This window comes from Prunus avium, chromosome 7, assembly GCF_965620075.1.
Source record: "Prunus avium chromosome 7, drPruAviu1.hap1.1, whole genome shotgun sequence".
NCBI lineage: Eukaryota > Viridiplantae > Streptophyta > Magnoliopsida > Rosales > Rosaceae > Prunus > Prunus avium.
The window spans coordinates 37,049,333-37,075,127 of NC_142290.1; the positions used below are offsets into that span (position 1 = coordinate 37,049,333).

Sequence of the window (25,795 nt, forward strand, 5' to 3'; positions counted from 1 at the left end):
TTTGGTTGCGAAAGTTCTCTTTTTCTTTTTGTTGCTGTTCTTAATAAAAATCTTCCAAAGAGTAGGAAGAATCTTGCAAAATAGACAATTGTAAGTGACCACGTAGTTTCAATTCAAGTGGTACATGATGGAAGAGAATAGTTTTACATCAATTAGCTCCTCCTACTTCTCTTACCATTAATTTAAAAGGATACTTTTAGGTACAAAAAGAAAAAAGAAAAAAGAAAAAATTGTGGTCTTCTAATTTTTGACCACAAAATAATATACTTATTTTGTCTCCTACAATTAACAGCCTCAAAAAAAAATTCCAGAATTTTCACTACAAATATTTGTGGATAAGAATCTCCAGTGGATGACACAACACAAACACACACACCCCGCTAGACTACAATAGCACCCCTTCCACTTTTACATGCACAACTCGGCAACCAACCATGCAACTCCACCTCTCTTTCCAAGCTCTGCCACTGTCAGCTCAACAGGTATAAGCCCCTCCTCCCCCCCAAAACAGCTTTCTTTAGTTTTTGGGATTTCTGATTTATATAATTTTTGCTTAACTTTGTTGCTTGAGTTTACTGAACTTAATGCTGTTTTGAGCTCAAATTGTTTATTTTTTCGCATTGATTTATATTTGGCAGCTGTTGATGGTTTCCAAAACCCATTTTGTTTGAAAATTTGATTCTTGAAATATGTGGGTTGGGATGTTTGAATGTTTCCCTGACTAGAAATCATATCAGTTTCTGGTTTCTTAGTGCGAGAGTTAATTCAAGATCAAGAACAGTCAGTTGTTTGGACCCCATTGTTGTTTTTCTTTTGCTGCATAAATTTGGGTTTTTTAGTACTCCAGTCAAGACTTTTATTTCATGAAAATGGTTATTGTTGCTGCCTGGATGTTTGGTACTGTTGCTCTTCTCTGCCAGCAATGGGATATGGATGAATGGTGGTTACCTCAGTTCTGTTTTCCACTATCTTGGAACGACTCCCATTCTGCTTTGCATCAAAATCTGTGGTGTTGCTTATTATCTGCTTTGCATTTTGCCTAATCTTGTTGTTGCTAGGGTGTATAAGATTTCTAGTGAAAGAAATTACTGACTTCTTCCCTCTGAATATGTGTTCCCTTATCATTTCTTTTGATATGATGCATCCCTTATCACTATAGAGGGCCCTTTAATCTCTGCGTTATCTATCTATTGCTCATATATTCGAACTATATTTGGATTCCCAATCAATCTACCTATATAACTCATAACTGTATTAGCAGATGAGATGCATGTGACTTACATATAGGCTTCCCCTTCGTTGGTTTAAATGTTAAACATCCTCAGGAGATATTTGATCAAGCATATTCGAACATCCTTTACAGGTTCCATCTAGAAGGAAATGAATGTCTAACTGTCCCTCAAGTCTGAACCTTTGGTGAAAGCAAACACTTTGGTATGGACTGGAAGCCAAAATCTGAATTTGATCAAGGAAGTTAGTTCAAAAATTGAGGAGCCCGTGGAGAAGAATTGGGGGCATTTGGTGCTGACAGGAGCTCATGGGTGGACGCCAAGAGGTAACGATTGGAGGCAACAAATCATCTTCACTCAGGGTATCGTATTAGCAAGTAGTCAGTTTGCTTGATCTTGCAACTTAAGTTTATTGTTCAATGTGCATTCTGTTTCTTCCTCAATCTTAACTGAACAACTTCTACTAATTAGGCTGACAATGAATTGTTCTTTCAGTGGCCTTTGTTGAAGTAAATATCAGTTTAGTTGAGTTCAATTTAGATTATTCCCACTTAGGATTCTTTGAATTTTAGGCATAGTTTATGCCTGCATTTGTGGTTAAACATGGTAATGGTCTAATTCTGATCATTGTGAACTACTTAGGAACCACATTCGCAAAAGAAGGACTCAACTCTGGTAGATTCAGGAATTCAATCCCATTGCCTTGTATGTTTGGGCAAGACCAGTTGCCAAGTAGTTCGTTCAAGAACAAAACTGATGAATAATCTAATTGCAAGAAGGAAGCCACATGAAGCCCAATCCATTTTCAAAAGTTTAGCAGAAGAAGGACACAGGCCAACTCTTATAACATACACAACTCTTGTAGCTGCCTTGACCCGCCAGAGGCGTTTCAAGTCTATTCCCTTGCTCCTCTCTGAAGTGGAGGAGAATGGTCTGAAGCCCGACTCAATACTTTTTAATGCAATGATTAATGCTTCCTCTGAATCTGGAAATATAGACGATGCCATGAAAATCTTTCAGAAAATGGAGGAGAGTGGATGTAAGCCCACAACCAGTACTTTTAACACTCTTATCAAAGGATATGGAATTGCTGGAAAACCTGAAGAATCTTTAAAATTGCTAGAGCTTATGTTGCAGGATGAGAATACGAAACCCAATGACAGGACATATAACATGATTGTTAGAGCCTGGTGTAACAAGAAGAAAATAAATCAAGCCTGGAATATGGTATATAAGATGGTTGCATCTGGTATACAACCTGATGTAGTGACTTACAACACATTGGCAAGGGCTTATGCTGAGAATGGAGAGACAAATATCGCTGAAAGGTTGATGTCGGAGATGCAGAACAACAAAGTGAACCCCAACGAGCGAACTTGTGGCATCATTGTAAATGGATATTGTAAAGAAGGTAGCATGACAGATGCCTTGAGGTTTGTATACAGAATGAAGGATCTAGGGGTGCATCCAAATCTTGTTATTTTTAACTCTCTTATCAAGGGGTTTCTGGACATTACAGACACTGATGGAGTTGATGAGGTGAGTTTTTACCTTCAATCCTTTTATTGATTAACTCTCTCTCTGTCTCTCTCTCTCACCATGATGTATTTTGAGCTTTTATGTTTCACTTCGCTGACAGAATCTTGGTGTTCACTAACCTTGTTATTCTGAATTGTGTGTAGTTCTCTGACCCTGATAGATGTGAAGTTGTATATTATTTTACTTATATAAGACTATGAAAATAATGGAATGTTCTTACATCTGCAATGCCACTCCAAAAGACTAGTGAAATGCCATTTGCCTTAGATATTGCACTGTTAATTTTGGCATTTTAATGGGAATATATCTGCAAAAACTATGAAAAGAGAAATCATGTGTCACTCAGTTCCTCAATTTTCTCCCAAAATTTTCACTGACAATCAGCCTAACTTGACAGATACTAACATTGATGGAAGAATTTGGGATGAAGCCAGATGTGATAACATTTAGCACCATAATGGATGCATGGAGCTCGGCAGGGCTCATGGAAAAATGCCAGGAGGTCTTCAATGACATGATAAAAGCTGACATAGAACCAGACATCCATGCATTCAGCATTCTTGCAAAAGGCTATGTGCGTGCTGGTGAGCCTGGTAAGGCTGAGTCAGTTATGATTTCCATGGGAAAATATGGTGTGCATCCAAATGTTGTAATCTTCACAACCATCATGAGTGGGTGGTGCACAGCTGGCAAAATGGAGCATGCTTGGAGTATCTATGAGAAAATGTGTGAAATGGGCATTGCCCCCAATTTGAAAACTTTTGAGACCCTAATATGGGGATATGGAGAAGCTAGGCAACCATGGAAAGCAGAAGATTTGCTCCATATAATGGAAGAGAAGGGTGTTATTCCTGAGAAGAGAACTATCCAGCTTGTCGCCGAAGCTTGGCGTGTGATAGGTCTAATGACAGAAGCCATGAGAGTCTTAAATGATTCAGAAGAAGAAAGGGAAGTGGTACAAAATAATAGGAGGGACAAGGTACCTGAGCAGAGTTTGGAGATGATTAATAGGAAACAAAACTTAAGTACTTCTCATCCTAATGTTTTGCCAATACCTGGAGTAGTTGTTTCTGATAACGGCGGATCTGCTGCCAACATAAGAGGTCAGATGATTTCAAGAGGATTTCAGTTTTCATCTGACAGTATGCAGAATGCTACTAAAACCATGTGTCTTGCTCATACGTCTGCATTTAGAGTGCAACCACTGATCATATGTAGGAGGCAGTTTCAGACTCAAGTTGGGATGTGCAGGCAGTTTGTAAATACACGCCCAGTGTTGTAAATAAATACATTGATGAGGAAACAGAGGCGACTCAGATGATGCTATTTCGACGAGGGACAAAACATTATCCTGCTCCAGAACATTTCCTTGGTTCTTAGATTCATGAGTGTTGATGATTCTTTGCTATTCAGAGCTGTTGACAGTGTTGCAGCATATACTTCCATCTCTATTGGTGTCCCTGCTGATTGTGCAAGTCAAAGTGTAGGAAATTATGTAATTGGCTACATGAAATGTGTAACATATGTTGATAATTCAGGGCGAAAGATAACAATTTCTTCTGATATAAATTTGTTAAATGAAAATATTATTCACAAATGAGTAATGAAAAGGGTTACTTTTGAAAACCGAAGTTTTATGTTGCAGGCTAGCAGCCAGCCCCTGTAGCTTTTCTTCTCTGCCACAGTGATTATTTTCATGATAATTTTACTGTAATCTCCCTGTGGAGTTTTGGCTCAAGAATGCATTTAAGCTCTCAATAAACACAATTAAAATTGGAGTGGGTCCCACTACCAGGACAAGATCCAGTGATGTGCAAGTAGCAGGATCAAAGGACACAATGGAAGGATACCAACAAAATGGAGAACATTGGGAAGCTCATGAATATTCAAAACTAAAATAAAAATTCAAAAAAAGAAAAAGAAAATACCAAAAGCTAAAAATCTGCAGATTGAATGCATAGCTAGCTTGAGACAAAGGGAGAAAAAGAGATGCTCTCTCTAAGTGTCTCCCCTCCATTATCTTCCCTCCAAAACCCTAACTTTAACCATACCCACTTCTCCACACCCATCAAAATCCCTAATTTCACGGTCCTCAATCTCCAGCCACTTTCAAGAACCCACTTCACCCCTTCTATAAAAACCTCAAATAATAAAACCCTCTTCAAAAAACTTGCTTGCAATGCTTTAAAGGACTCTGGTGAGGAAACCAAGGTGGTTTCTGACCGTGGAGGAGGTGGTGATGGTGGTGGAGGAGGAGGCGGTGGTGATGGCGGACGGGATGATGAGCAGGTGGAGAAGAAGAGCGGGCCTTTTCCAGAATGGCTCAATATCACTACCGACGACGCGAAGACAGTCTTTGCGGCGATAGCAGTATCGCTTGCTTTCCGGTCTTTCATAGCTGAGCCGAGGTACATTCCTTCGCTGTCCATGTATCCTACTTTGGATGTGGGAGACCGAATTGTAGCAGAAAAGGTCAGAACTTTATTTGTTTTTTGGTGGATATATTGCTTATGGAGTATGAATTCTGTTTGCTAAGCTTTGAATCCTGTTGGTTGGCTAAAAGTCGAAATTGTAATGGCAACATTTAAAGATAAGGCTTATGTTTGAACTTAATTGGTGATAACATTTCGGATTTTGGAGTTTCTTTGGGAGTTGGAATGTGGGATGTCACTGAATTTTGATGATCAATTTTCCATTAGTCTTGTGTTAACTTAGATTTTCTCGAAATGCATTGTTTGAGGGTAAGGGTACATCAGAAGGATGATAAGGAAAGGGGTAAATAAAGGTTAAACTTTCAGAGATTATAATTTAGGATGACTGGTAGATGATTGAGGTGATAGTGGAAAGGAAATATAATTTTTTTACCGAGTGGCAACAGAACTATCACTGAAATTTCTAATTTAAAACCAGATTGATCATATTTGTCTGCATACAACCACTGACCTAGGTAAAATCTTATGAGAATTATATGCTTGGACTTTTTTTCTAAAACTTTGATAATGATACGCCTTCTCTATAGTTTGTGATGTGACTGTTTGATGAGAAAACTTTTGAATGTTTACCTAATTTATTTTCCTCTTAACATTGCCAGGTTACATATTATTTCAGAAAGCCATGTGCCAATGATGTAGTTATCTTTAAAAGTCCACCAGTCCTTCAGCAAGTAGGGTATACTGACTATGATGTCTTCATTAAACGAGTTGTTGCCAAGGAAGGTGATATTGTAGAGGTGAGATTACTGAATTAGAGCATCTTCCCATGTCATAATATCGTGGTGTGCTTTTTTGCTTTCATAATTCTTGCTACGGTTAATTACATTCCTGTGTGTCAACCAAGAGACATCATCGCACCAATACACTTTATTTTCTCTACTGTAAGAAACGGGAAATATCAACAAAATTTTGTTCAGAATGACTGCCGACTCTGCCCTCCTTTCAGAACATGTAATGTTATGCTAGTTAACCATTATCCCTGGAAATGGCAATCTAGATTTTCAAATTTAACTCTGACTTGCACCTAAAAACAATACGAAACAATGATGATTTCTAATAATATAGTGATGGTTTCTATTTAACTCCAACTACAAAACAATGATGATTGCAGGTTCGCAATGGGAAGCTCATCGTTAATGGGGTGGAGAGAAATGAAAAGTTCATCCTTGAACCACCTTCGTACAATATGACTCCTATTGTAAGAATTATGTGATAATATTTTGGCTTCTTTATCTTCCCGTACCTTTTAGCTTTAAAGAGTAATTGACTTTTCATGTTTTTCTTCGTGTTTATGTTGTGCAGCGTGTGCCAGAGAACTCAGTTTTTGTGATGGGTGACAATAGAAATAACAGCTATGATTCCCACGTATGGTAATGTATACTAAACCCAAGTGCAGAATAGTGAGATATGTTGTTTTTAAGATCCTCAGTTTACTTGCTATCTTTTGGTTCTTCCTGTTGACTGTTTAAGTTGTGTTATGTTTAGGGGTCCACTGCCAGCCAAAAATATTTTAGGAAGATCCCTGTTTCGGTATTGGCCTCCAAAGAGGATTGGCGCCACGGTTCTTGAGACTGGTTGTGCTGCTGATAAGCAGGAGAGCGTTCCAGTGTCTCAGCAAAAGGAAGGTGCTGATAAGCAGGATAGTATTCCAGTGTCTCAGGCAAAGGAAGGTGCTGATAAGCAGGATAGCGTTCCAGCGTCTCAGCAAAAGGAAAGTGTATCATTGAATTAGTAACCATATGAAGTTTCTTCTGCCTCTTCGATTGACATTGTTTCGTTTTGTGCCCTACCATTTTTGCATTCAATCTTTGTGTAATTTCTCAATTCTAAAAGAAACTGGGATACGGGCGAATTTTGGAAGGCCTTAGTTCATCATAATTGTTGTACATTGCAAATCGACCCCTGAATGAAGTAACTTGTTTGTTTCAATTCAGAATTTTCTCTCACTTTAAAATAAATAAATAAATAAACCTGTGGATGTGCTTGGACACGGAAAGCAAAATTCATTATAACTTATGAATTGTCATATAAGGTGAGTCTCAATGGTCCCACTAGTATAATAGCCTCTATGACAAGATGAACCTTCTTAGCAAGGAAGAAAGCATACAATACCACTCCACACTATCATATACTGATAACAAAAATAACTGTAACAGAAACACTAGGCATTGTAAATAGCAGCAGGTGAAACCCAGGTGCTCATTTGTAGGTACATGAACTCGTTTTTAACTTGATGGGTTTGCTATTATGAGAGTTGATTTCCATGGAGCAAGATATGTGCCTTCGGTGCTTTGATCTCACCAACTTCCCCACCACATTCCCTCGTGACCGGACTTCAAACATCAGCATCATCGGAACTCCTCCACCGTTATCAGAGACTGCTAAGCTTGCCCCAGCCCCGTATAAAGGAACCTTCATTCCTTGGAGGTTCACAGTCACATTCCGGTAGCTCTTTCTTGGTTGATAGTATTTCTTCAACTGCATTATTTGCAACCAAATAAGAAAAAGCTGAAACTAAACCTAAACCTAATAAGAAAGAACTGAAAGTAGCTTCTTAAATCACACATCAAGGGATGACTCTAATTTACAAGAAAAGAAATGGAAAAAGCAAATGTGACGCAGCCATTCAAGCTCACTTGGATGGGTTTCTTATTGGCATTGCATCATCATAAATCCAATAACAGGCCAATGTATAAATCTTACCTGGTCAGTTGCAACTGCAATCTCTGAATACATAAGGTTAATTGATGTTGAGCTCACATGAATACCAAAAAACGTAGCAGGGTTGTACACACTCATCTTCACTGAACAATTCATTGTCAGCATCTTTGAAGGCACACCAGTTGTGTCTGATCCTTCCCCGAAATAAAAATTATGCACAGCCAAGCTCTACATCCTCGCAGTAGAGGATATTTTAAGAACTCGAGCTAAAACGGCTTGTCGTATATAAGAGGAGTTCATCTAGACGTGGCGCCGAATCGCTAGGCGCTAGGCGGGTCCTCTCTTTCTTTATAAATAGTGTAGCCGCGCGGCTATACTCGGGATTTTGTTTTTTCTAAAAACGAGTATAGCCGGTCGGCCTTACTGGGGTCTTTTTTTATTATTTTTTTTTTCATAAATAGTATAGCCGAACGGCTATACTATTTTGACACGTGGCGAAGCAAGAGCAAAGCGCCAGGCCGTTGGTTTTTTTAAAATTATAAATAGTATAGCCATGCGGCTATACTACGGTTTTTAATTTTAAAAAATTGTATAACCGCTCGGCTATACGGTTTTTGACACGTGGTGAAGCGGGCGCAGAGTCCGGGGGTCCCTTTTTATATATAAATAGTATAGCCGTTCGGCTATACAGTGGGTTTTCTTTTTGGGTTATTCGCAGCAATGGTCCCTCAACTATACCCCAAGTTACACTTTGGTCACTTAATTATGTGTTTTGTTGTACCGTTAGTCCTACCATCAAGTCTGTTATTTTTTCTGTTTTAAATGATGACGTGGCAAGCATCTCTTAGATTATTGATGGGCAAATGTGACTTTTCAGTTAAGATTATTTGTAGCAATGATTCCTCAACTATACTCGAAGTTACATTTTGGTCACTCAATTAGGTGTTGTGTTGCACCATTAGTCCCTACCATTAGAAAGCCTTGACGGTAGGACTAACGGTGCAACAAAACACCTAATTGGGTGACCTCTGCAACTAATAATTGAATTGAGTGACCAAACTGTAAATATGGGTATAGACCATTGCTGCGAATAACCCTTTATTTTTTATATATTATATATATTTATAAAAGAAGGATCTCCGCTCGAGTAGAAAGGACATTATCCATTTAGCTTTATTCTCGATTTGACCCCAAAATCTGTTGTCATGTTCTTAACTATTGAGAATGTGGTACCAACCTTCGAACCCAAGACCACTAGGAGTTAGTGCAAGCGCAATGAACCACAAGGGCAGGTTGAAGGCTAGTTCAACTATTAAAATCACTTCATCTGTTGAACTTAAATAAAAAGGATAGGCTTTTTATAGTTAGGAAATAAGGATATCTTATTTTGTGGACTATGAATGTATAATTGAAATCGTTCATTTTTAAATTGTTTTTCTAGGATAATTTATGCGAATAATAAAAATACATTGTTGAATATCCATGAGAAAGTTGTGTGCGCTTTGCTTACAATATAAGTGCACCCTCTTCAACGAACCAAATTACACTTTATGCATTTCGGAGTTGGGACTTACTCATCTTTATGTATTGGCCTTTTGGCTCTTGTAATCTTTGTTTTTTTTCCTCTCTATAGTGTAGCTTTGGGGCATGAATGAACTGAGATTGACCAAAAAAGTAAAATTTCTCAATGGACTCTTTCTTGTGCCATTCTCTTTTTTTTTTAGTCCCCGTAGCTTGATACTTCAATCACTTTTGAATTTTGTGTTAGCACACACTCAAGGTTTCTTTCGAGTTCAACCACCATTCTTGCTTTGCAACGGGTGTTGTTAAGAGATGGTGAAGAAGAAGAAGGTGCCCTTCACTGATCTCTACCAATTTTGAAACAGTCGCTGAACTGAAAAGCAAAATTCAGAGGCATAGTCTTGTAGCATAGCGCACATGTAATATTTTTATTAAAGATTTTCTTCAACAATTAATTTCATTTATTTGTAATTGCAATGAATAAAGAATAAAACCACATTGTTTATTATGTAAGGTTTTTGTTAGCATGGAAGCTAAGTGGCGAGCAAGTGAACCTTAACAACCTCGTCGCCCCCATTACTATTAGTTGCTAAACATCCATAAACAAAAATTCATACACATTAGAAGTCATTGAATTATTGTATAGTCAACACAAGAGTCCAATATGTCACTTCTTTCATATTATGGGGAACTTGAAAGACTCTTTTCCCTTCTCCAGTATTATGCACAAGTTTATGAAGGTTGATGACAGACAAACGGCTTCTCAGAGCCAGAGGTACTATTTAATATTTTTCTTCAAACATCTAAAGATATGTATAATTTCAATCTTGTATATAAATTCTTAGGGTTTCGGGTTTAAAATTTTGTTCAAGCTAATATCTGAGCCTTTGAGTACTGTCTCTTTAGTTTTGGTATTTCACTGAGAGATGGTTGTTGTTGGTCTGTAAATACCTATGTTTGGTGCTCTCTAAAGTTCTATTTTCTCGTTACCTGAGTTCTTCAAACAATTTATTCATTTTGCTTGTTTAATTTTGTAGGAGTCAATCAAATGGTGGTTTAAGCCGGATCATATTATATGTCTACAGCTCCCACATTTTCTTCAAAGGATTAAGCCCAGTGTGATGTCACTTGTACTGCAGTTCACATAAGTTTACTGGGGGGGTAATATGTCACTTCAATGAGTAGTTTTGGAGGCTTGAAAACTGATGTTCTAATTTTCTTGATAAAGAAGTTATATATGAAAGTAGTTTCACAATTTTATTACTTAATCCTTCCTTACTTATTTTACAAAAGTAATGAAACCACCATTGACACTTGCCATAGCATTAGTGGTGAGGGGAGGGCAAGTAGATATGGAATTCTAATTTACAGTTGATACATGTATGTTGGTGTGTAAAACCATCAATTATAATCATTATATGTTCTGGTGAGGGTCTAATCAGTTTGTGTTTAAGGTTGTTTTCTTGCAAGCATACAAGTTCTTTGATTTTAGATTATTCTTGAAATTTAGAAGAAGTAGTTGTTGAATTTATGCTTAGTTTTGACATGCTGACAGATGGAATGATTTGGATTGGAGGTGATAGGACCAACGACTTAGCAGATTGTTTCCATGTGTTTATAATATATATATATCTTTCCCTTTTTCTGAGGGGTATGCTCAACTTGGAATCAACATTTTTGGTAAGTAGTAAGTAAGTAGGCTTTGATTCAGTAGCACATTTCCTTTAACCCCATTCTTTCCATTGGTATACTGTAACTCACATTAGTTATTTATTTGTGTTGGGATTTGATGTTGCTGGGATTTTCCATATGGTCGATATTTGAAGTTCGAAAAGAAAATCTACTCCTAAATTAAGACAAAACATGGTTTCGTCATATTCATTAAATATGCGGAGTTTAAAGTCAAGCATGCCCTTGTTCATGTCATCATGGTTGGCTGCATCTGTCCTGGGCCTTGGTCAGTGGTTCATCAAAAGAATGCCGTTTGTTCAGTCACCACAGAAGGATTTTCATCAGTCACCACAGCCAAAAAAACTAAGAATATACTCGTTTAAATAAAAAATATAAAATTGACTACTTGATCATTTCGTATTTAATTTTCAAATTGATAGCTTATTGATTTCCTTTTATTTATACCAATTTCCAAATTTAATAATTGTTATGGTTTGAAATTAATTTGTTCAAAGGGAAATAACATGTTGCTCTCTATTTGACCTCTATGTGTTTAGGTACATGAATTTACCTACATTTTTTCTTAGCAACCTATGCCTCTACATTTACCTATACGCATTTATAGTTATATTGTAAAATAATTTACCTATGGGTAAATAATGTACCTATTGGATAAAATATTAATTACAATTATGGCAGTTAATGAAATGCTTGAAATAAATTATAAATAAAATATGAAGTCTTGTGGCAACAATGTAAAATCATATGAATACTATGACCTCTTATATCTAACTAGTCATTTAAGTTTGAAATTGGGTTTTACACATAGATTTATAAAGCGATGGGTATATGTCTAGGAAATAGAAAATGTAGGGACCTATATTGAACAAGCCCTAATTTTTTTTCTTTCCAAAAACCGAGTTTAGCCGTGCGGCTTTAATGGGGCCGTTTTTGACGCGTGGTGAAGTGGGCGCTAAAGACTCGGGGTCCCTTTGTTATATTAATAGTATAGCCGTCCGGCTATACTCTGGGTTTTTAATCTAGAAAAAGGGTATAGCCGCCCGGCTATACTACGTTATATATATATATATAACATGGTAAGCACTCCATATATAAATATATAATTAAGGATGGGGCCTTCCAAAAAGTATCCCAAAGGTGGGAAGGTGTGCAGAAGAACAATAAGCAATACCATTGGTTGCTACTGTAAGCTGGCTTCTTTTTCTGTTTAATTATAGAGCCATATCAGTGATGAACGGGTTCCACTAAGCTAGTATGGTTCCTCAAGCAAAGTGGGTTCCACTAAGAACCAAATCCACTTGCAAAAAAGAAGCTGCAAAGGAGACGACTGGACTTTAACATAATGCTGACGTCCGCATTAGAGAAAAACTCATATATATATATATATATATATTAAAGAAAGATCTCCGCTCTTTTTTTTTTTTGGTCAACGAAAGATCTTCGCTCGAGTAGAAAGGACATTGTCCATTTAAGCTTTATTCTCGATTTGACCCCAAAATCTGTTGTCATGTTCTTAACTATTGGAATATTGCTAATTGGTCCTTTTGCAGTTGAGGACATGCTTGGTATAATTAACATAAAATGGGGACAAGCATTGCCCTGACCACATGTTATGGTTCATGCTGAAGAAAATGGCAGCATCACAAAGACAATATTGGGATGTCAGGTGTCAATATATGGATGCTGTGCTTTACATGAAAATCACTTCATCTGTTGAACTTAAATAGTACATAAAAAACAAGAAAGCTAAAGGCATTTTATAATGCACTTTGATTGGTATGTCGGATTCCTAATATGTAAATGATTGTAAACATTTTGTTATTATAATGCTGCTGGATAGAATACATCAAGATTTATACGATAGTGTGATTTACAAACTTTTTTTGCTTTTGTGTTGTCTCTTTAACAAAAATTTTAAGTCAAAGCCAAAATTTAAAAACTGAAAATAATGAAATAACCCTAAACCCTATGAATGGATGCATCTATGCATCTATGCGACAAGTCATACAAGTAATGAATTAATTTTGAGTTGTTGATAGACATAAAAGTTAAATACATCAAAGCCTTAAATTGTCATAAAAGTTATATACATATACTTAGAAAAAGCAAGGTAAAAAATTTACTCAACTGAAATAATATTTACTCATCATGAATTTTCTCATGCAGAAGAAGTAGTTCCGTTTTTGGGTCTTTGGGACCATTTGCCATTTGAGAGTTCATTCCATCTATGGAAAAGCCCTCATCCTCATCATGGTCATCTTCTTTGTTCAACAAGCTAATTTCTTATTTATCGTCCTTGTACAAGAAAAGAGAGATAGAGAGGAGAGAAGCATTGGCGGACCCATAAATTTTTTAGCGGAGGTGCAATATTGACTAAGTATGAAAAATGGTTTTTCGGAATAATCATTTTCTCAAGATAATTTTTGGCGGCTTTTGTTCCTTACACATCAAATAAGAAAACTTGATTTTATGGGATTTTAGTATGAAGTATATATTGACTTAATGAGCCATCATTTTTAGCCTAAATCGTATTTTGCACTAAAACCGAATTTTTATATTTTGATTTGGTGGGAATTTGATTTTCTAGTATTTTTATTTGAATTCAAATGAGGGGTACTTCTTTATTTACATTGTAAACTTAAGTAAATGGAGTAATATAAAAATAAATAAAAGTAAAAGGACAAAGACATCCTACGATGGTTTTTCTGGCGAGGGGAGGTGCAGCTGCACCTCCTTGCGCCTTAGTAGGTCCGCCTCTGGAGAGAAGGAAAAAAAAAAAAAAAAAAAAAAAGAGAGGAGAGAGGAGGAGTCCAACTTTCCTGTTTCCAATTTCCCTGTGCCCTCCTGTTTCCTATCTCAATTTTTTGACACCTGTTACTCACTAACTTCTAACTTTAACTCTGTTAACATTTAATAAAATTAGAAAAACAAAAATTCATTATTAAAGAAAAAAGCCACCACATCCCCACCCACGCAACCTGGTCAGCTACCCAACCCACCGGCGGCAAACCCCTCTTCTCATCTCCTCCTTGCCGCTGGCCTAGCCCACCCATCAAAACCAAAACAAAAACACCCCAGTCTCAAAATAGCATAGAGGAGGGTGTGAACAAGTATCAGGAACACACACAACCACACAAAACTCAAAATACTCAACACACACAGAGATCCAATTCCATTCCAATCTCTCTGTAGCGGTGGAAATTACTAGATTCAACAGGTAACTTTTTAAGAATAAATTACATTTAAAAAAAAAATTCTTCTTCCTTTTCTGGGTGTTTAAGACAGTTCGAGGTTATATTCAGATTTCAATGTGAGATTATTCTTCAGCCCTTTTTTTTGTCAATTGGGTCTAGAAGGGTTTGGATATCAGACCCACTACCCAGAATTATTGTATTACTGGAAAAGAACTTGCCTTACATGAGAGAGATCTTGAGTTCCAGATCTCAAGATCGGAACACTGACAAGATAGAGAGACTGAGAGAGAGAGAAAGAAGAAAGGATTGCAGTCGGCAAGGTGGAGCGGCGGGATGGGGTGGCTGGTCACGGTAGGTGGGTGGGGCGCTGTTGGGTTTTTATTTTGTCTTTAATATTTTTGTTTTTCTAATTTTATTAAATGTTAACAGTGTTAAAGTTAGAAGTTAGTGAGTGACAGGTGTCAAAAAATTAGATAGGAAACAGGAGGGCACAGGAAAATTGGACTCAGAGAGGAGAGTGGGGTAATTTTTAGCCATGTGTTTTTTCTGTTTCTTTTTACGCTTGTAGACGCTTATAATATCGTATTGTGATATTATATACAGAGCCGACTTTATATTATTTATCTGTTTTATAGCCTACTATCTATTGTCCTTCTATATAAACACAGACCCTCCCATTCAATCCCCATAAGTTCCAGACCACAGAGAGAGAGAGAGAGAGGCAGAGAGAGAGAGAGAGAGAGGAAGCTGTCAAGGAGAGAGAAAGAGCTCTCAAGCGACAGAAGGTAATGGCATTATATGTTGTTTGTGTCATGGTTTAGGGTTTAGGATGTTCTTGTCACATTCTAAACACTTCTCGTCATTCATGATTTGAATTGATCCGATAGTGTCACTAATATCTGGAATCTTGTTGGATTAATATGTTGTTTGTGTTGTCTGATATTTAAAGTTGATGTATTTTCAGTTATTAACATCTTAGATGTGGCTTAGATGATTCCTTATATAATGTATTTTCAGTTTTTAAAATATTGCTGGTTCACCTCTGTTGAATTTTAGGGACTATTTTTGATCGGCTGTTTTTGCTTGCGTGGTCTATTGTTAAAATTTGGGGAATTGGGCATATGATTTGCCGATTGCAATTAGGGGAAATTAAGGGTTTGGGAAGGTGAATTAGGGTTTTAGGGCAGTGACTGGGTGTAAATAATATATTTTTTGTTTGAATAATATATTTTTTGATGTGTGATGAAATAATCTTCAGTTGATTCCTGATCAAAATGCACCGCCCATTTTCACAAGGTTGCTTTTTCTTTCTGTAGAAATATCTTCTGTGCTTTGCTTGATTGCACTTTGGCGGAGAATTGGGCCTGTGAAATGGACGGGTCTTCTAACTCCAACCCATCATTTTTTACTAATGATTTTATCATATTTCTCTTAGGTGAAAATCATGAATCCTGATGAGGACGACCTCAATTGCCGCTACTGTCTCACAACTTCGCACCTGAGGTGCAAGGCTTGAAGGCAGCGGACAACAGCAACACCTGCATCATCTGTGCTTCTAACAGGAATTCCAAGATGTTCAGCAGCTACAATGCATTGGAAAGCCACATGGATAGGGTCCATCATGGCTGGAAATCTGCATACCCGACTTGTCAAAAGAAGAATTGCAAGAGGGAGTTTTTGAACAAGGAAGAGTATGAGTCCCACAAAATTTCACTTTTTCCCACAAGTGGGCTTGTGAGACTCATATTCTTCTTTGTTCAAAAATACCCTCTTGCAATTATGCTTTTGACAAGTGGGGTATGCAGATTTCCAGCCATGATGGACCCTATCCATATGGCTTTCCAATGCACTGTAGTTGTTGAAAATCTTCGAGTTCCTCTGTGAAGCGCAGGTGTTGCTATTGTCCGCTGCCTTCAACAAGCCTCGCAACTCAGGTGCGAAGTTGTGAGATGCAAGCATGTGCTCCCTTTCTCCCCAGGTATATATATCAGTCCAAGAGATCGGAGAAACCAAGTGATACCAGCAACGATGAAAACAACGGAAAATCAAACCAAGCCAAAAAACTCAAGAGAAAAGAGCTCGGGCTCTCGTGCATGCTAAACACCGAAGTCGGCGCCGTCATCCGCCGTCCCCTGGACCCCACCTCCCACTGCTTCGCCGCCCCCGATGACGCCTTCGACCCTTCCCTTCTCCAACCCCTCAAATCCCTCCGCGCCCTCATCTTCAACCCCCAGCAAGAATGGCGCACGATAGACCCCTCCATTTAACTCTCCCCCTTTTTAGACGTCATCCAAAGCGACGAAGTTCACGCCGCCGCCACCCGCGTCGCTCTCTCCGCCACATTGAAGATTCTCAAGCTCGGAATCTTCGACGAGAAAACTCCAGGGGCCAAAGATGCCATTAACACCGTCGTCACCGCCATCACCACCTGCCGGCTCGAATGGACCGACCCGGTCTCCGTGGATGCCGTGGTGATGAATATTCTTCAGGTCTTGACCGGAATTATGAACCACCGCGCTTCGGTTCTGCTCTCCGATCAGGCTGCCTGCACAATTGTGAACACTTGTTTTCAGGTGGTACAGCAATTGTCGAGCAGAGGAGACTTGCTTCAGCGATGTGCAAGGTACACGATGCACGAGCTGATCCAGATCATATTTTCGCGGTTGCCCGAAATCGATTTCAGGGACGGGGACAGCTCGGCAAGTACTGATACTGAAGATGCTGATGCTGATGAGGGGAATTTGGATTCTGGGTATGGGATTTGGTGTGCGGTTGATATTTTTCACTTTTTGTGTTCTTTGTTGAATGTGGTTCAGGTGGTTGAGACAGATCAGGGGTCGACTGTGCAAACTGCAGATGAGGATGTGCAGCTTTTTGCTCTGGTTTTGATCAACTCTGCAATCGAGTTGAGTGGGGATGGAATTGGGTCGCATTCGAAGCTATTGAGGATGATGAAAGATGATCTCTTTCACCATTTGGTTCACTACGGAACGCGTTCGAGCCCACTTGTTTTTTCCATGATTTGCAGTACAGTTTTGAATATGTACCACTTTCTTCGCAGGTTGAAATTGTTTTAGGTTCATTCGGAAATGTTTTGGAAATTAAAGTTTCTTGTTGTGCTTTTCCTCTTTTTAAAATTTGAGAATGATTTACTGTTTTTCTGCAGGTTCATTCGTGTCCAATTAGAAGCCTTCTTCACGTTTGTGCTGTTTAGAGTTGCAGGTCCTGGAGTCTCAATCCAACTTCAAGAGGTTGCACTTGAAGGGATTATAAATTTCTGCAGACAACTGACATTATGTGAACTATGATTGTGATCCCCTTTGCCATAATGTGTTTGAGGAGATTGGGAAGTTGCTTTGCAAGCAGTCATTTCCAGTGTCTAGCCCTTTGACAACTATACAGATACAAGCCTTTGAGGGGCTAGTTATCATGATTCACAACATTGCAGAGACTATTGATAGAGAACATGATACAAGCCCTTCTGGACCATACCCAATTGAGATTACAGAGTATGCACCCTTTTGGGAAGACAAACCCAAAGATGATTTAGAAGTTTGGGTGCAATTGGCAAGGGCCTGGAATATGGTATATAAGATGGTTGCATCTGGTATACAACCTGATGTAGTGACTTACAACACATTGGCAAGGGCTTATGCTGAGAATGGAGAGACAAATATCGCTGAAAGGTTGATGTTGGAGATGCAGAACAACAAAGTGAACCCCAACGAGCGAACTTGTGGCATCATTGTAAATGGATATTGTAAAGAAGGTAGCATGACAGATGCCTTGAGGTTTGTATACAGAATGAAGGATCTAGGGGTGCATCCAAATCTTGTTATTATTAACTCTCTTATCAAGGGGTTTTTGGACATTACAGACACTGATGGAGTTGATGAGGTGAGTTTTTACCTTCAATCCTTTTATTGATTAACTCTCTCTCTGTCTCTCTCTCTCTCACCATGATGTATTTTGAGCTTTTATGTTTCACTTCGCTGACAGAATCTTGGTGTTCACTAACCTTGTTATTCTGAATTGTGTGTAGTTCTCTGACCCTGATAGATGTGAAGTAGTATATTATTTTACTTATACAAGACTATGAAAATAATGGAATGTTCTTACATCTGCAATGCCACTCTAAAAGACTAGTGAAATGCCATTTGCCTTAGATATTGCACTGTTAATTTTGGCATTTTAATGGGAATATATCAGCAAAAACTATGAAAAGAGAAATCATGTGTCACTCAGTTCCTCAATTTTCTCACAGAATTTTCACTGACAATCAGCCTAACTTGACAGATACTAACATTGATGGAAGAATTTGGGATGAAGCCAGATGTGATAACATTTAGCACCATAATGGATGCATGGAGCTGGGCAGGGCTCATGGAAAAATGCCAGGAGGTCTTCAATGACATGATAAAAGCTGACATAGAACCAGACATCCATGCATTCAGCGTTCTTGCAAAAGGCTATGTGCGTGCTGGTGAGCCTGGTAAGGCTGAGTCAGTTATGATTTCCATGGGAAATTATGGTGTGCATCCAAATGTTGTAATCTTCACAACCATCATGAGTGGGTGGTGCACAGCTGGCAAAATGGAGCATGCTTGGAGTATCTATGAGAAAATGTGTGAAATGGGCATTGCCCCCAATTTGAAAACTTTCGAGACCCTAATATGGGGATATGGAGAAGCTAGGCAACCATGGAAAGCAGAAGATTTGCTCCATATAATGGAAGAGAAGGGTGTTATTCCTGAGAAGAGAACTATCCAGCTTGTCGCCGAAGCTTGGCGTGTGATAGGTTTAATGACCGAAGCCATGAGAGTCTTAAATGATTCAGAAGAAGAAAGGGAAGTGGTACAAAATAATAGGAGGGACAAGGTACCTGAGCAGAGTTTGGAGATGATTAATAGGAAACAAAACTTAAGTACTTCTCATCCTAATGTTTTGCCAATACCTGGAGTAGTTGTTTCTGATAACGGCGGATCTGCTGCCAACATAAGAGGTTAGATGATTTCAAGAGGATTTCAGTTTTCATCTGACAGTATGCAGAATGCTACTAAAACCATGTGTCTTGCTCATACGTCTGCATTTAGAGTGCAACCAATGATCATATGTGCAGTTTCAGACTCAAGTTGGGATGTGCAGGCAGTTTGTAAATACACGCCCAGTGTTGTAAATAAATACATTGATGAGGAAACAGAGGCGACTCAGATGATGCTATTTCGACGAGGGACAAAACATTATCCTGCTCCAGAACATTTCCTTGGTTCTTAGATTCATGAGTGTTGATGATTCTTTGCTATTCAGAGCTGTTGATAGTGTTGCAGCATATACTTCCATCTCTATTGGTGTCCCTGCTGTTGATAGTCAAAGTGTAGGAAATTATGTAATTTGCTACATGAAATGTGTAACATATGTTGATAATTCAGGGCCAAAGATAACAATTTCTTCTGATATATATTTGTTAAATGAAAATACTATTCACAAATGAGTAATAAAAAGGGTTACTTTTGATAAACGAAGTTTTATGTTGCAGGCTAGCAGCCAGCCCCTGTAGCTTTTCTTCTCTGCCACAGTGATTATTCTCATGTTAATTTCACTGCAATCTCCCTAAAGTGGAGTTTTAGCTCAAGAATGCATTTAAGCTCTCAATAAACACAATTAAAATATTGAATTGGGTCCCACTACCGGGACAGGATCCAATGATGTGCAAGTAGCAGGATCAAAGGACACAATGGGAACCAACAGGAGTTGGTCCAAGTGGAAGGGGCTTGGATCCTTTAAACAAGAGGTCCTGGGTTCGATCCCAGGCGCTTGCGAATAGAGCAGACTTTGTTGGGAGAGGTCCCCGCTTTGCGCCCGACAGTACCTCGAAGGTTAGTCCCCGCAATCGCGCGGGGATACCTTGGTTTTCAACCAAAAAAAAAAAAAAAGGACACAATGGGAGGATACCAACAAAATGGAGAACATTGGAAGCTCACGAATATTCAAAACTAAAATAAAAATTCAAAAAAAGGAAATACCAAAAGCTAAAATTCTGCAGATTGAATGCATAGCTAGCCTGAGATAGAGGGAGAGAAAGAGATGCTCTCTCTACGTGTCTCCCCTCCATTATCTTCCCTCCAAAACCCTAACTTTAACCATACCCACTTCTCCACACCCATCAAAATCCCTAATTTCACAGTGCTCAATCTCCACCCACTTTCAAGAACCCACTTCACCCCTTCTATAAAAACCGCAAATAATAAAACCCACTTCAAAAAACTTGCTTGCAATGCTTTAAAGGACTCTGGTGAGGAAACCAAGGCGGTGTGGGACCGTGGAGGAGGTGGTGATGATGGTGGAGCAGGAGGCGGAGGTGATGGCGGACGGGATGATGAGCAGGTGGAGAAGAAGAGGGGGCCTTTACCTTAATGGCTCAATATCACTACCGACGACGCGACGACAGTCTTTGCGGCGATAGCAGTATCGCTTGCTTTCCGGTCTTTCATAGCTGAGCCGAGGTACATTCCTTCGCTGTCCATGTATCCTACTTTGGATGTGGGAGACCGAATTGTAGCAGAAAAGGTCAGAACTTTATTTGTTTTTTGGTGGATATATTGCTTATGGAGTATGAATTCTGTTTTCTAAGCTTTGAATCCTGTTGGTTGGCTAAAAGTCAAAATTGTAATGGCAACATTTAAAGATAAGGCTTATGTTTGAACTTAATTGGTGATAACATTTCGGATTTTGGAGTTTCTTTGGGAGTTGGAATGTGGGATGTCACCGAATTTTGATGATCAATTTTCCATTAGTCTTGTGTTAACTTAGATTTTCTCGAAATGCATTGTTTGAGGGTAAGGGTACATCAGAAGGATGATAAGGAAGGGGGTAAATAAAGGTTAAACTTTCAGAGATTATAATTTAGGATGACTGGTAGATGATTGAGGTGATAGTGGAAAGGAAATATAAATTTTTTACCGAGTGGCAACAGAACTAACACTGAAATTTCTCATAAGCTAATTTAAAACCAGATTGATCATATTTGTCTGCATTAGTATGACCACTGACCTAGGTAAAATCTTATGAGAATTATATGCTTGGACTTTTTGTCTAAAACTTTGACAATGATACGCCTTCTCTATAGTTTGTGATGTGACTGTTTGATGAGAAAACTATTGAATGTTTACCTAATTTATTTTCCTCTTAACATTGCCAGGTTACATATTATTTCAGAAAGCCATGTGCCAATGATGTAGTTATCTTTAAAAGTCCACCAGTCCTTCAGCAAGTAGGGTATACTGACTATGATGTCTTCATTAAACGAGTTGTTGCCAAGGAAGGTGATATTGTAGAGGTGAGATTACTGAATTAGAGCATCTTCCCATGTCGTAATATCGTGGTGTTCTTTTTTGCTTTCATAATTCTTGCTACGGTTAATTACATCCCTGTGTGTCAACCAAGAGACATCATCACACCAATACACTTTATTTTCTCTCCTGTAAGAAACGGGAAATACCAACAAAATTTTGTTCAGAATGATTGCCGACTCTGCCCTCCTTTCAGAACATGTAATGTTATGCTAGTTAACCATTATCCCTGGAAATGGCAATCTAGATTTTCAAATTTAACTCTGACTTGCACCTAAAAACAATACGAAACAATGATGATTTCTAATAATATAGTGATGGTTTTTATTTAACTCCAACTACAAAACAATGATGATTGCAGGTTCGCAATGGGAAGCTCATTGTTAATGGGGTGGAGAGAAATGAAAAGTTCATCCTTGAACCACCTTCGTACAATATGACTCCTATTGTAAGAATTATGTTATAATATTTTGGCTTCTTTATCTTTCCGTACCTTTCAGCTTTAAAGAGTAATTGACTTTTCATGTTTTTCTTCGTGTTTATGTTGTGCAGCGTGTGCCAGAGAACTCAGTTTTTGTGATGGGTGACAATAGAAATAACAGCTATGATTCACACGTATGGTAATGTATACTAAACCCAAGTGCAGAATAGTGAGATATGTTGTTTTTAAGATCTTCAGTTTACTTGCTATCTTTTGGTTCTTCCTGTTGACTGTTTAAGTTGTGTTATGTTTAGGGGTCCACTGCCAGCCAAAAATATTTTAGGAAGATCCCTGTTTCGGTATTGGCCTCCAAAGAGGATTGGCGCCACGGTTCTTGAGACTGGTTGTGCTGCTGATAAGCAGGAGAGCGTTCAGTGTCTCAGCAAAAGGAAGGTGCTGATAAGCAGGATAGTATTCCAGTGTCTCAGCAAAAGGAAGGTGCTGATAAGCAGGATAGCGTTCCAGCGTCTCAGCAAAAGGAAAGTGTATCATTGAATTATTAACCATATGAAGTTTCTTCTGCCTCTTCGATTGACATTGTTTCGTTTTGTGCTCTACCATTTTTGCATTCAATCTTTGTGTAATTTCTCAATTCTAAAAGAAACTGGGATACGGGCGAATTTTGGAAGGCCCTAGTTCATCATATAATTGTTGTACATTGCAAATCGACCCCTGAATATTTGTTTCAATTCAGAATTTGCTCTCACTTCAAAATAAATAAATAAATAAACCTGTGGATGTGCTTGGACACGGAAAGCAAAATTCATTATAACTTATGAATTGTCATATAAGGTGAGTCTCAATGGTCCCACTAGTATAATAGCCTCTATGCAGAACTTTGCAAAATGTTGTATGACAAGATGAACCTTCTTAGCAAGGAAGAAAGCATACAATACCACTCCACACTATCATATACTGATAACAAAAATAACTGTAACAGAAACACTAGGCATTGTAAATAGCAGCAGGTGAAAACCCAGGTGCTCATTTGTAGGTACATGAACTCGTTTTTAACTTGATGGGTTTGCTATTATGAGAGTTGATTTCCATGGAGCAAGATATGTGCCTTCGGTGCTTTGATCTCACCAACTTCCCCACCACATTCCCTCGTGACCGGACTTCAAACATCAGCATCATCGGAACTCCTCCACTGTTATCAGAGACTGCTAAGCTTGCCCCAGCCCCATATAAAGGAACCTTGATTCCTTGGAGGTTCACAGTCACATTCCGGTAGCTCTTTCTTGGTTGATAGTATTTCTTCAACTGCATTATTTGCAACCAAATAAGAAAAAGGTGAAACTAAACCTAAACCTAATAAGAAATAACTGAAAGTAGCTTCTTAAATCACACATCAAGAGATGACTCTAATTTACAAGAAAAGAAATGGAAAAAGCAAATGTGACGCAGCCATTCAAGCTCACTTGGATGAGTTTCTTATTGGCATTGCATCATCATAAATCCAATAACAGTCCAATGTATAAATCTTACCTGGCCAGTTGCAACTGCAATCTCTGAATACATAAGGTTAATTGATGTTGAGCTCACATGAATACCAAAAAACGTAGCAGGGTTGTACACACTCATCTTCACTGAACAATTCATTGTTAGCATCTTTGAAGGCACACCAGTTGTGTCTGATCCTTCCCCGAAATAAAAATTATGCACAGCCAAGCTCTGAAGAAAAAACTTAAATTGAAGATCATTTGAAATATAAATACCAACAGGAAGTGAAGCAAGAACAAGGCTTTTATTTTTTAATGGTAAACAAAAGTTTAGAGATAGGGGAGGCTATCCCATTCCAAGGCCAGGGCATACAGAGGGTTCTTATCCCTTTTTTTGGTTTTTACAGATTAACTATGGCAGTAGAACTTGAACTTAGGCTTGATAGCGAAGAGAACGATCCCTACCAACTCAACCAACCCTCGTTGGCCTCAAGAACAAGGCTTTGACCACCCCTCCAAACCTCAAAAAGTAGTTCTTGCCAAGTGCCAGCTTCAATTTCAATAATCTAAGATGTGACTTAAAAGTTGACAACAGAGTATTATAAAAATCATAACATTCATTCCCAACAGATTACTTTATTCAATAACATATAGATAATCCGAATACATTATCAAACACTAGATTACACAAAAGTCCTAAACAATAAAAAATTAGCAAAACAAATTTTAAAAAATTGAAATTTGCTTAGAGGGTCATGATCATCAACAAGCATACCTTAACAGCAACCCGAGCTTTGTAAGGCCTGCTAGCACCCCAAAGAATCAAGCAGAAGATGGAGAAAATCAAAACAAACCCAAACAGAGCAATCCAAATCTGGCACCTTCTAGAAATTCCCTTATCTTTATAAAGCCCACCATAGTCACCTTCTTCTTCAATCACATTGCACTCAGGCCACCCCTTATCGTTGCGCTTCCGGGTCCCTTTCTGACCCGAAGAGGACCGAAAGGTACCCGAAACCCGACTGGCAGATGACGCCCTCGAGTGCCGGCCATAAGAAGGGTGCGATGGGCTCTCCATGGGACTGTTGAAGGCTGGCGTGGCTTGCATTGTGGACGATTTATCGCCATCGTTGGAGTCCCTGGACGGGCTTTGAACGTAGTAAACAGGTCGCTTTGGTGATCTTGGTGATGAAGGTGCCAAGCTGGTCACATCCGAGTCAGATTTTGCGTGCATCGTATTTGCTGCAGGCGTGCGCTATATATGGTGTGTGTTTAAATGCGTTATCTTTGGAGATTTTGGTGAAAGATGCTGAATTTGATTGGAACCAGTTGTAAATTCTGAAGCTTCGTTGGATTTTGATCTGGGTTTGATGGATTGCTTGGGTTTTAATTAAATGGGTCCTGGTAAAACAAAACAGAGAGAAATGCCAGAATTAGAAAGGAGACGAAGACCAAACTGAGCAAATGAAACAGAAATCTTGTGCCTTTGAGTTCAGAAACTGAGGAAAAATCTGATGGAATTGGATTGGACCCAGTTTGGAATTTTGATTTGGGTTTAACGAATTGCTTAGGTTTTCATTAAAAGGGTCGTGGCAAAACAGGGAGAAATGCCCGAATTAGAAACAAGACGAAGAGCAAACTGAGCAAATGGAACAGAAAAGCTTGTGGCCTTGGGTTCAGAAACTGAGGAGAAATCTGATGGGATTGGCGGTGGCTTTGTTAGCTCTCTGTGTGAAAAGAGACAGGGTGCCGTTTTCGTGAATTGGAGCGAGACACACAGCAAAAGCAGAGCACTACGTCTTCATTATACACTTTGGGAGTGTGAGTGTTGTGCACTGAGACACAGACGGAATTGGAGTGAGTCAGAGGCTTTATGCTCAGATATAGCGACAAAGCTAGGTTCGGGAGGCTCCGAAGCTGTAGGTTCGGATACTAAGTGTCGGCAGTTTTTTAGTCGTCCGTTACTCTCTGGTACCCGCGGTAACATGTGAAGTTGACGGGGTTGTAGGGCTATGTTTGGCTGGCATAAACGACGTCGCTGAAGTGGTGGCATAATTGATGGTGTCTTTTTCTGACGATAAATGGCGTCTTAGATTTCTCAAATCTGAGTTGATAGGAACAATTGATTTAGTCACACAATCTAAAGCGACAGTATTTTTACTCTTCATTTTAAACACCATTTTAACCCAAACTGA

General features: G+C 38.7%; 3 protein-coding genes, 1 long non-coding RNA gene and 1 pseudogene across 8 annotated transcripts; 4 read left to right on the forward strand and 1 right to left on the reverse strand.

Annotated features, from left to right (window-relative positions):
• Positions 1-324: 324 nt before the first annotated feature.
• Positions 325-4,399, forward strand: LOC110770928 (uncharacterized). 3 transcript variants are annotated; one of them, XM_088243997.1, is made up of 4 exons: positions 325-482; positions 1,364-1,591; positions 1,872-2,768; positions 3,166-4,399. In XM_088243997.1, exons 2-4 carry the CDS (start codon positions 1,538-1,540, stop codon positions 4,048-4,050), a joined length of 1,836 nt encoding a protein of 611 aa, XP_088100123.1. In that variant the 5' UTR covers positions 325-482; positions 1,364-1,537; the 3' UTR covers positions 4,051-4,399. The 3 variants fall into 3 exon arrangements, with proteins under 3 accessions (XP_088100123.1, XP_088100126.1, XP_088100125.1); XM_088244000.1 differs by having other exon boundaries at positions 1,364-1,555; XM_088243999.1 differs by lacking the exon at positions 325-482 and having other exon boundaries at positions 535-1,591.
• Positions 4,400-4,626: 227 nt separating this feature from the next.
• PLSP1 (plastidic type i signal peptidase 1) lies at positions 4,627-7,189 on the forward strand. The gene is made up of 5 exons (XM_088244001.1): positions 4,627-5,240; positions 5,860-5,997; positions 6,372-6,458; positions 6,563-6,630; positions 6,746-7,189. The coding sequence occupies exons 1-5, from the start codon at positions 4,758-4,760 to the stop codon at positions 6,990-6,992; spliced, it is 1,023 nt and encodes a 340-aa protein (XP_088100127.1). The 5' UTR covers positions 4,627-4,757; the 3' UTR covers positions 6,993-7,189.
• Positions 7,190-7,327: 138 nt separating this feature from the next.
• Positions 7,328-25,461, reverse strand: LOC110744547 (late embryogenesis abundant protein, group 2). 2 transcript variants are annotated; one of them, XM_088244002.1, is made up of 3 exons: positions 24,376-25,461; positions 7,964-8,149; positions 7,328-7,738 (listed from the first exon to the last, which is right to left on the reverse strand). In XM_088244002.1, the coding sequence occupies exons 1-3, from the start codon at positions 24,832-24,834 to the stop codon at positions 7,460-7,462; spliced, it is 924 nt and encodes a 307-aa protein (XP_088100128.1). In that variant the 5' UTR covers positions 24,835-25,461; the 3' UTR covers positions 7,328-7,459. The 2 variants fall into 2 exon arrangements, with proteins under 2 accessions (XP_088100128.1, XP_021800233.2); XM_021944541.2 differs by lacking the exons at positions 7,328-7,738; positions 7,964-8,149 and adding exons at positions 22,902-23,421; positions 23,647-23,832 and having other exon boundaries at positions 24,376-25,459.
• On the forward strand, positions 14,014-16,220 carry LOC110747489 (uncharacterized). The gene is made up of 3 exons (XR_015825630.1): positions 14,014-14,351; positions 14,997-15,113; positions 15,764-16,220. It is a non-coding gene; the product is annotated as an uncharacterized LOC110747489 (long non-coding RNA).
• On the forward strand, positions 16,222-22,835 carry LOC110744587 (uncharacterized; annotated as a pseudogene). The gene is made up of 9 exons (XR_015825629.1): positions 16,222-17,389; positions 17,495-18,225; positions 18,625-19,497; positions 20,626-20,728; positions 20,810-20,895; positions 21,527-21,664; positions 22,039-22,125; positions 22,230-22,297; positions 22,413-22,835. The product of XR_015825629.1 is annotated as an uncharacterized LOC110744587 (transcript).
• Positions 25,462-25,795: the final 334 nt, after the last annotated feature.

Bases quoted from the DNA above. Each gene is read 5' to 3' on its own strand.
- LOC110770928 (XM_088243997.1), top strand. From the start codon at position 1,538: ATGGGTGGACGCCAAGAGGTAACGATTGGAGGCAACAAATCATCTTCA. The intron at 1,592-1,871 runs GTATCGTATTAG...TGAACTACTTAG, and splicing joins ACAAATCATCTTCACTCAGG to GAACCACATTCGCAAAAGAA. The intron at 2,769-3,165 runs GTGAGTTTTTAC...CTAACTTGACAG, and splicing joins ACACTGATGGAGTTGATGAG to ATACTAACATTGATGGAAGA.
- PLSP1 (XM_088244001.1), top strand. From the start codon at position 4,758: ATGCTCTCTCTAAGTGTCTCCCCTCCATTATCTTCCCTCCAAAACCCT. The intron at 5,998-6,371 runs GTGAGATTACTG...TGATGATTGCAG, and splicing joins AGGAAGGTGATATTGTAGAG to GTTCGCAATGGGAAGCTCAT. The intron at 6,459-6,562 runs GTAAGAATTATG...TATGTTGTGCAG, and splicing joins CGTACAATATGACTCCTATT to CGTGTGCCAGAGAACTCAGT.
- LOC110744547 (XM_088244002.1), bottom strand. From the start codon at position 24,834: ATGCACGCAAAATCTGACTCGGATGTGACCAGCTTGGCACCTTCATCA. The intron at 8,150-24,375 runs GTATGCTTGTTG...GCGAGGATGTAG, and splicing joins AAGCTCGGGTTGCTGTTAAG to AGCTTGGCTGTGCATAATTT. The intron at 7,739-7,963 runs GTAAGATTTATA...CAAATAATGCAG, and splicing joins TTGCAGTTGCAACTGACCAG to TTGAAGAAATACTATCAACC.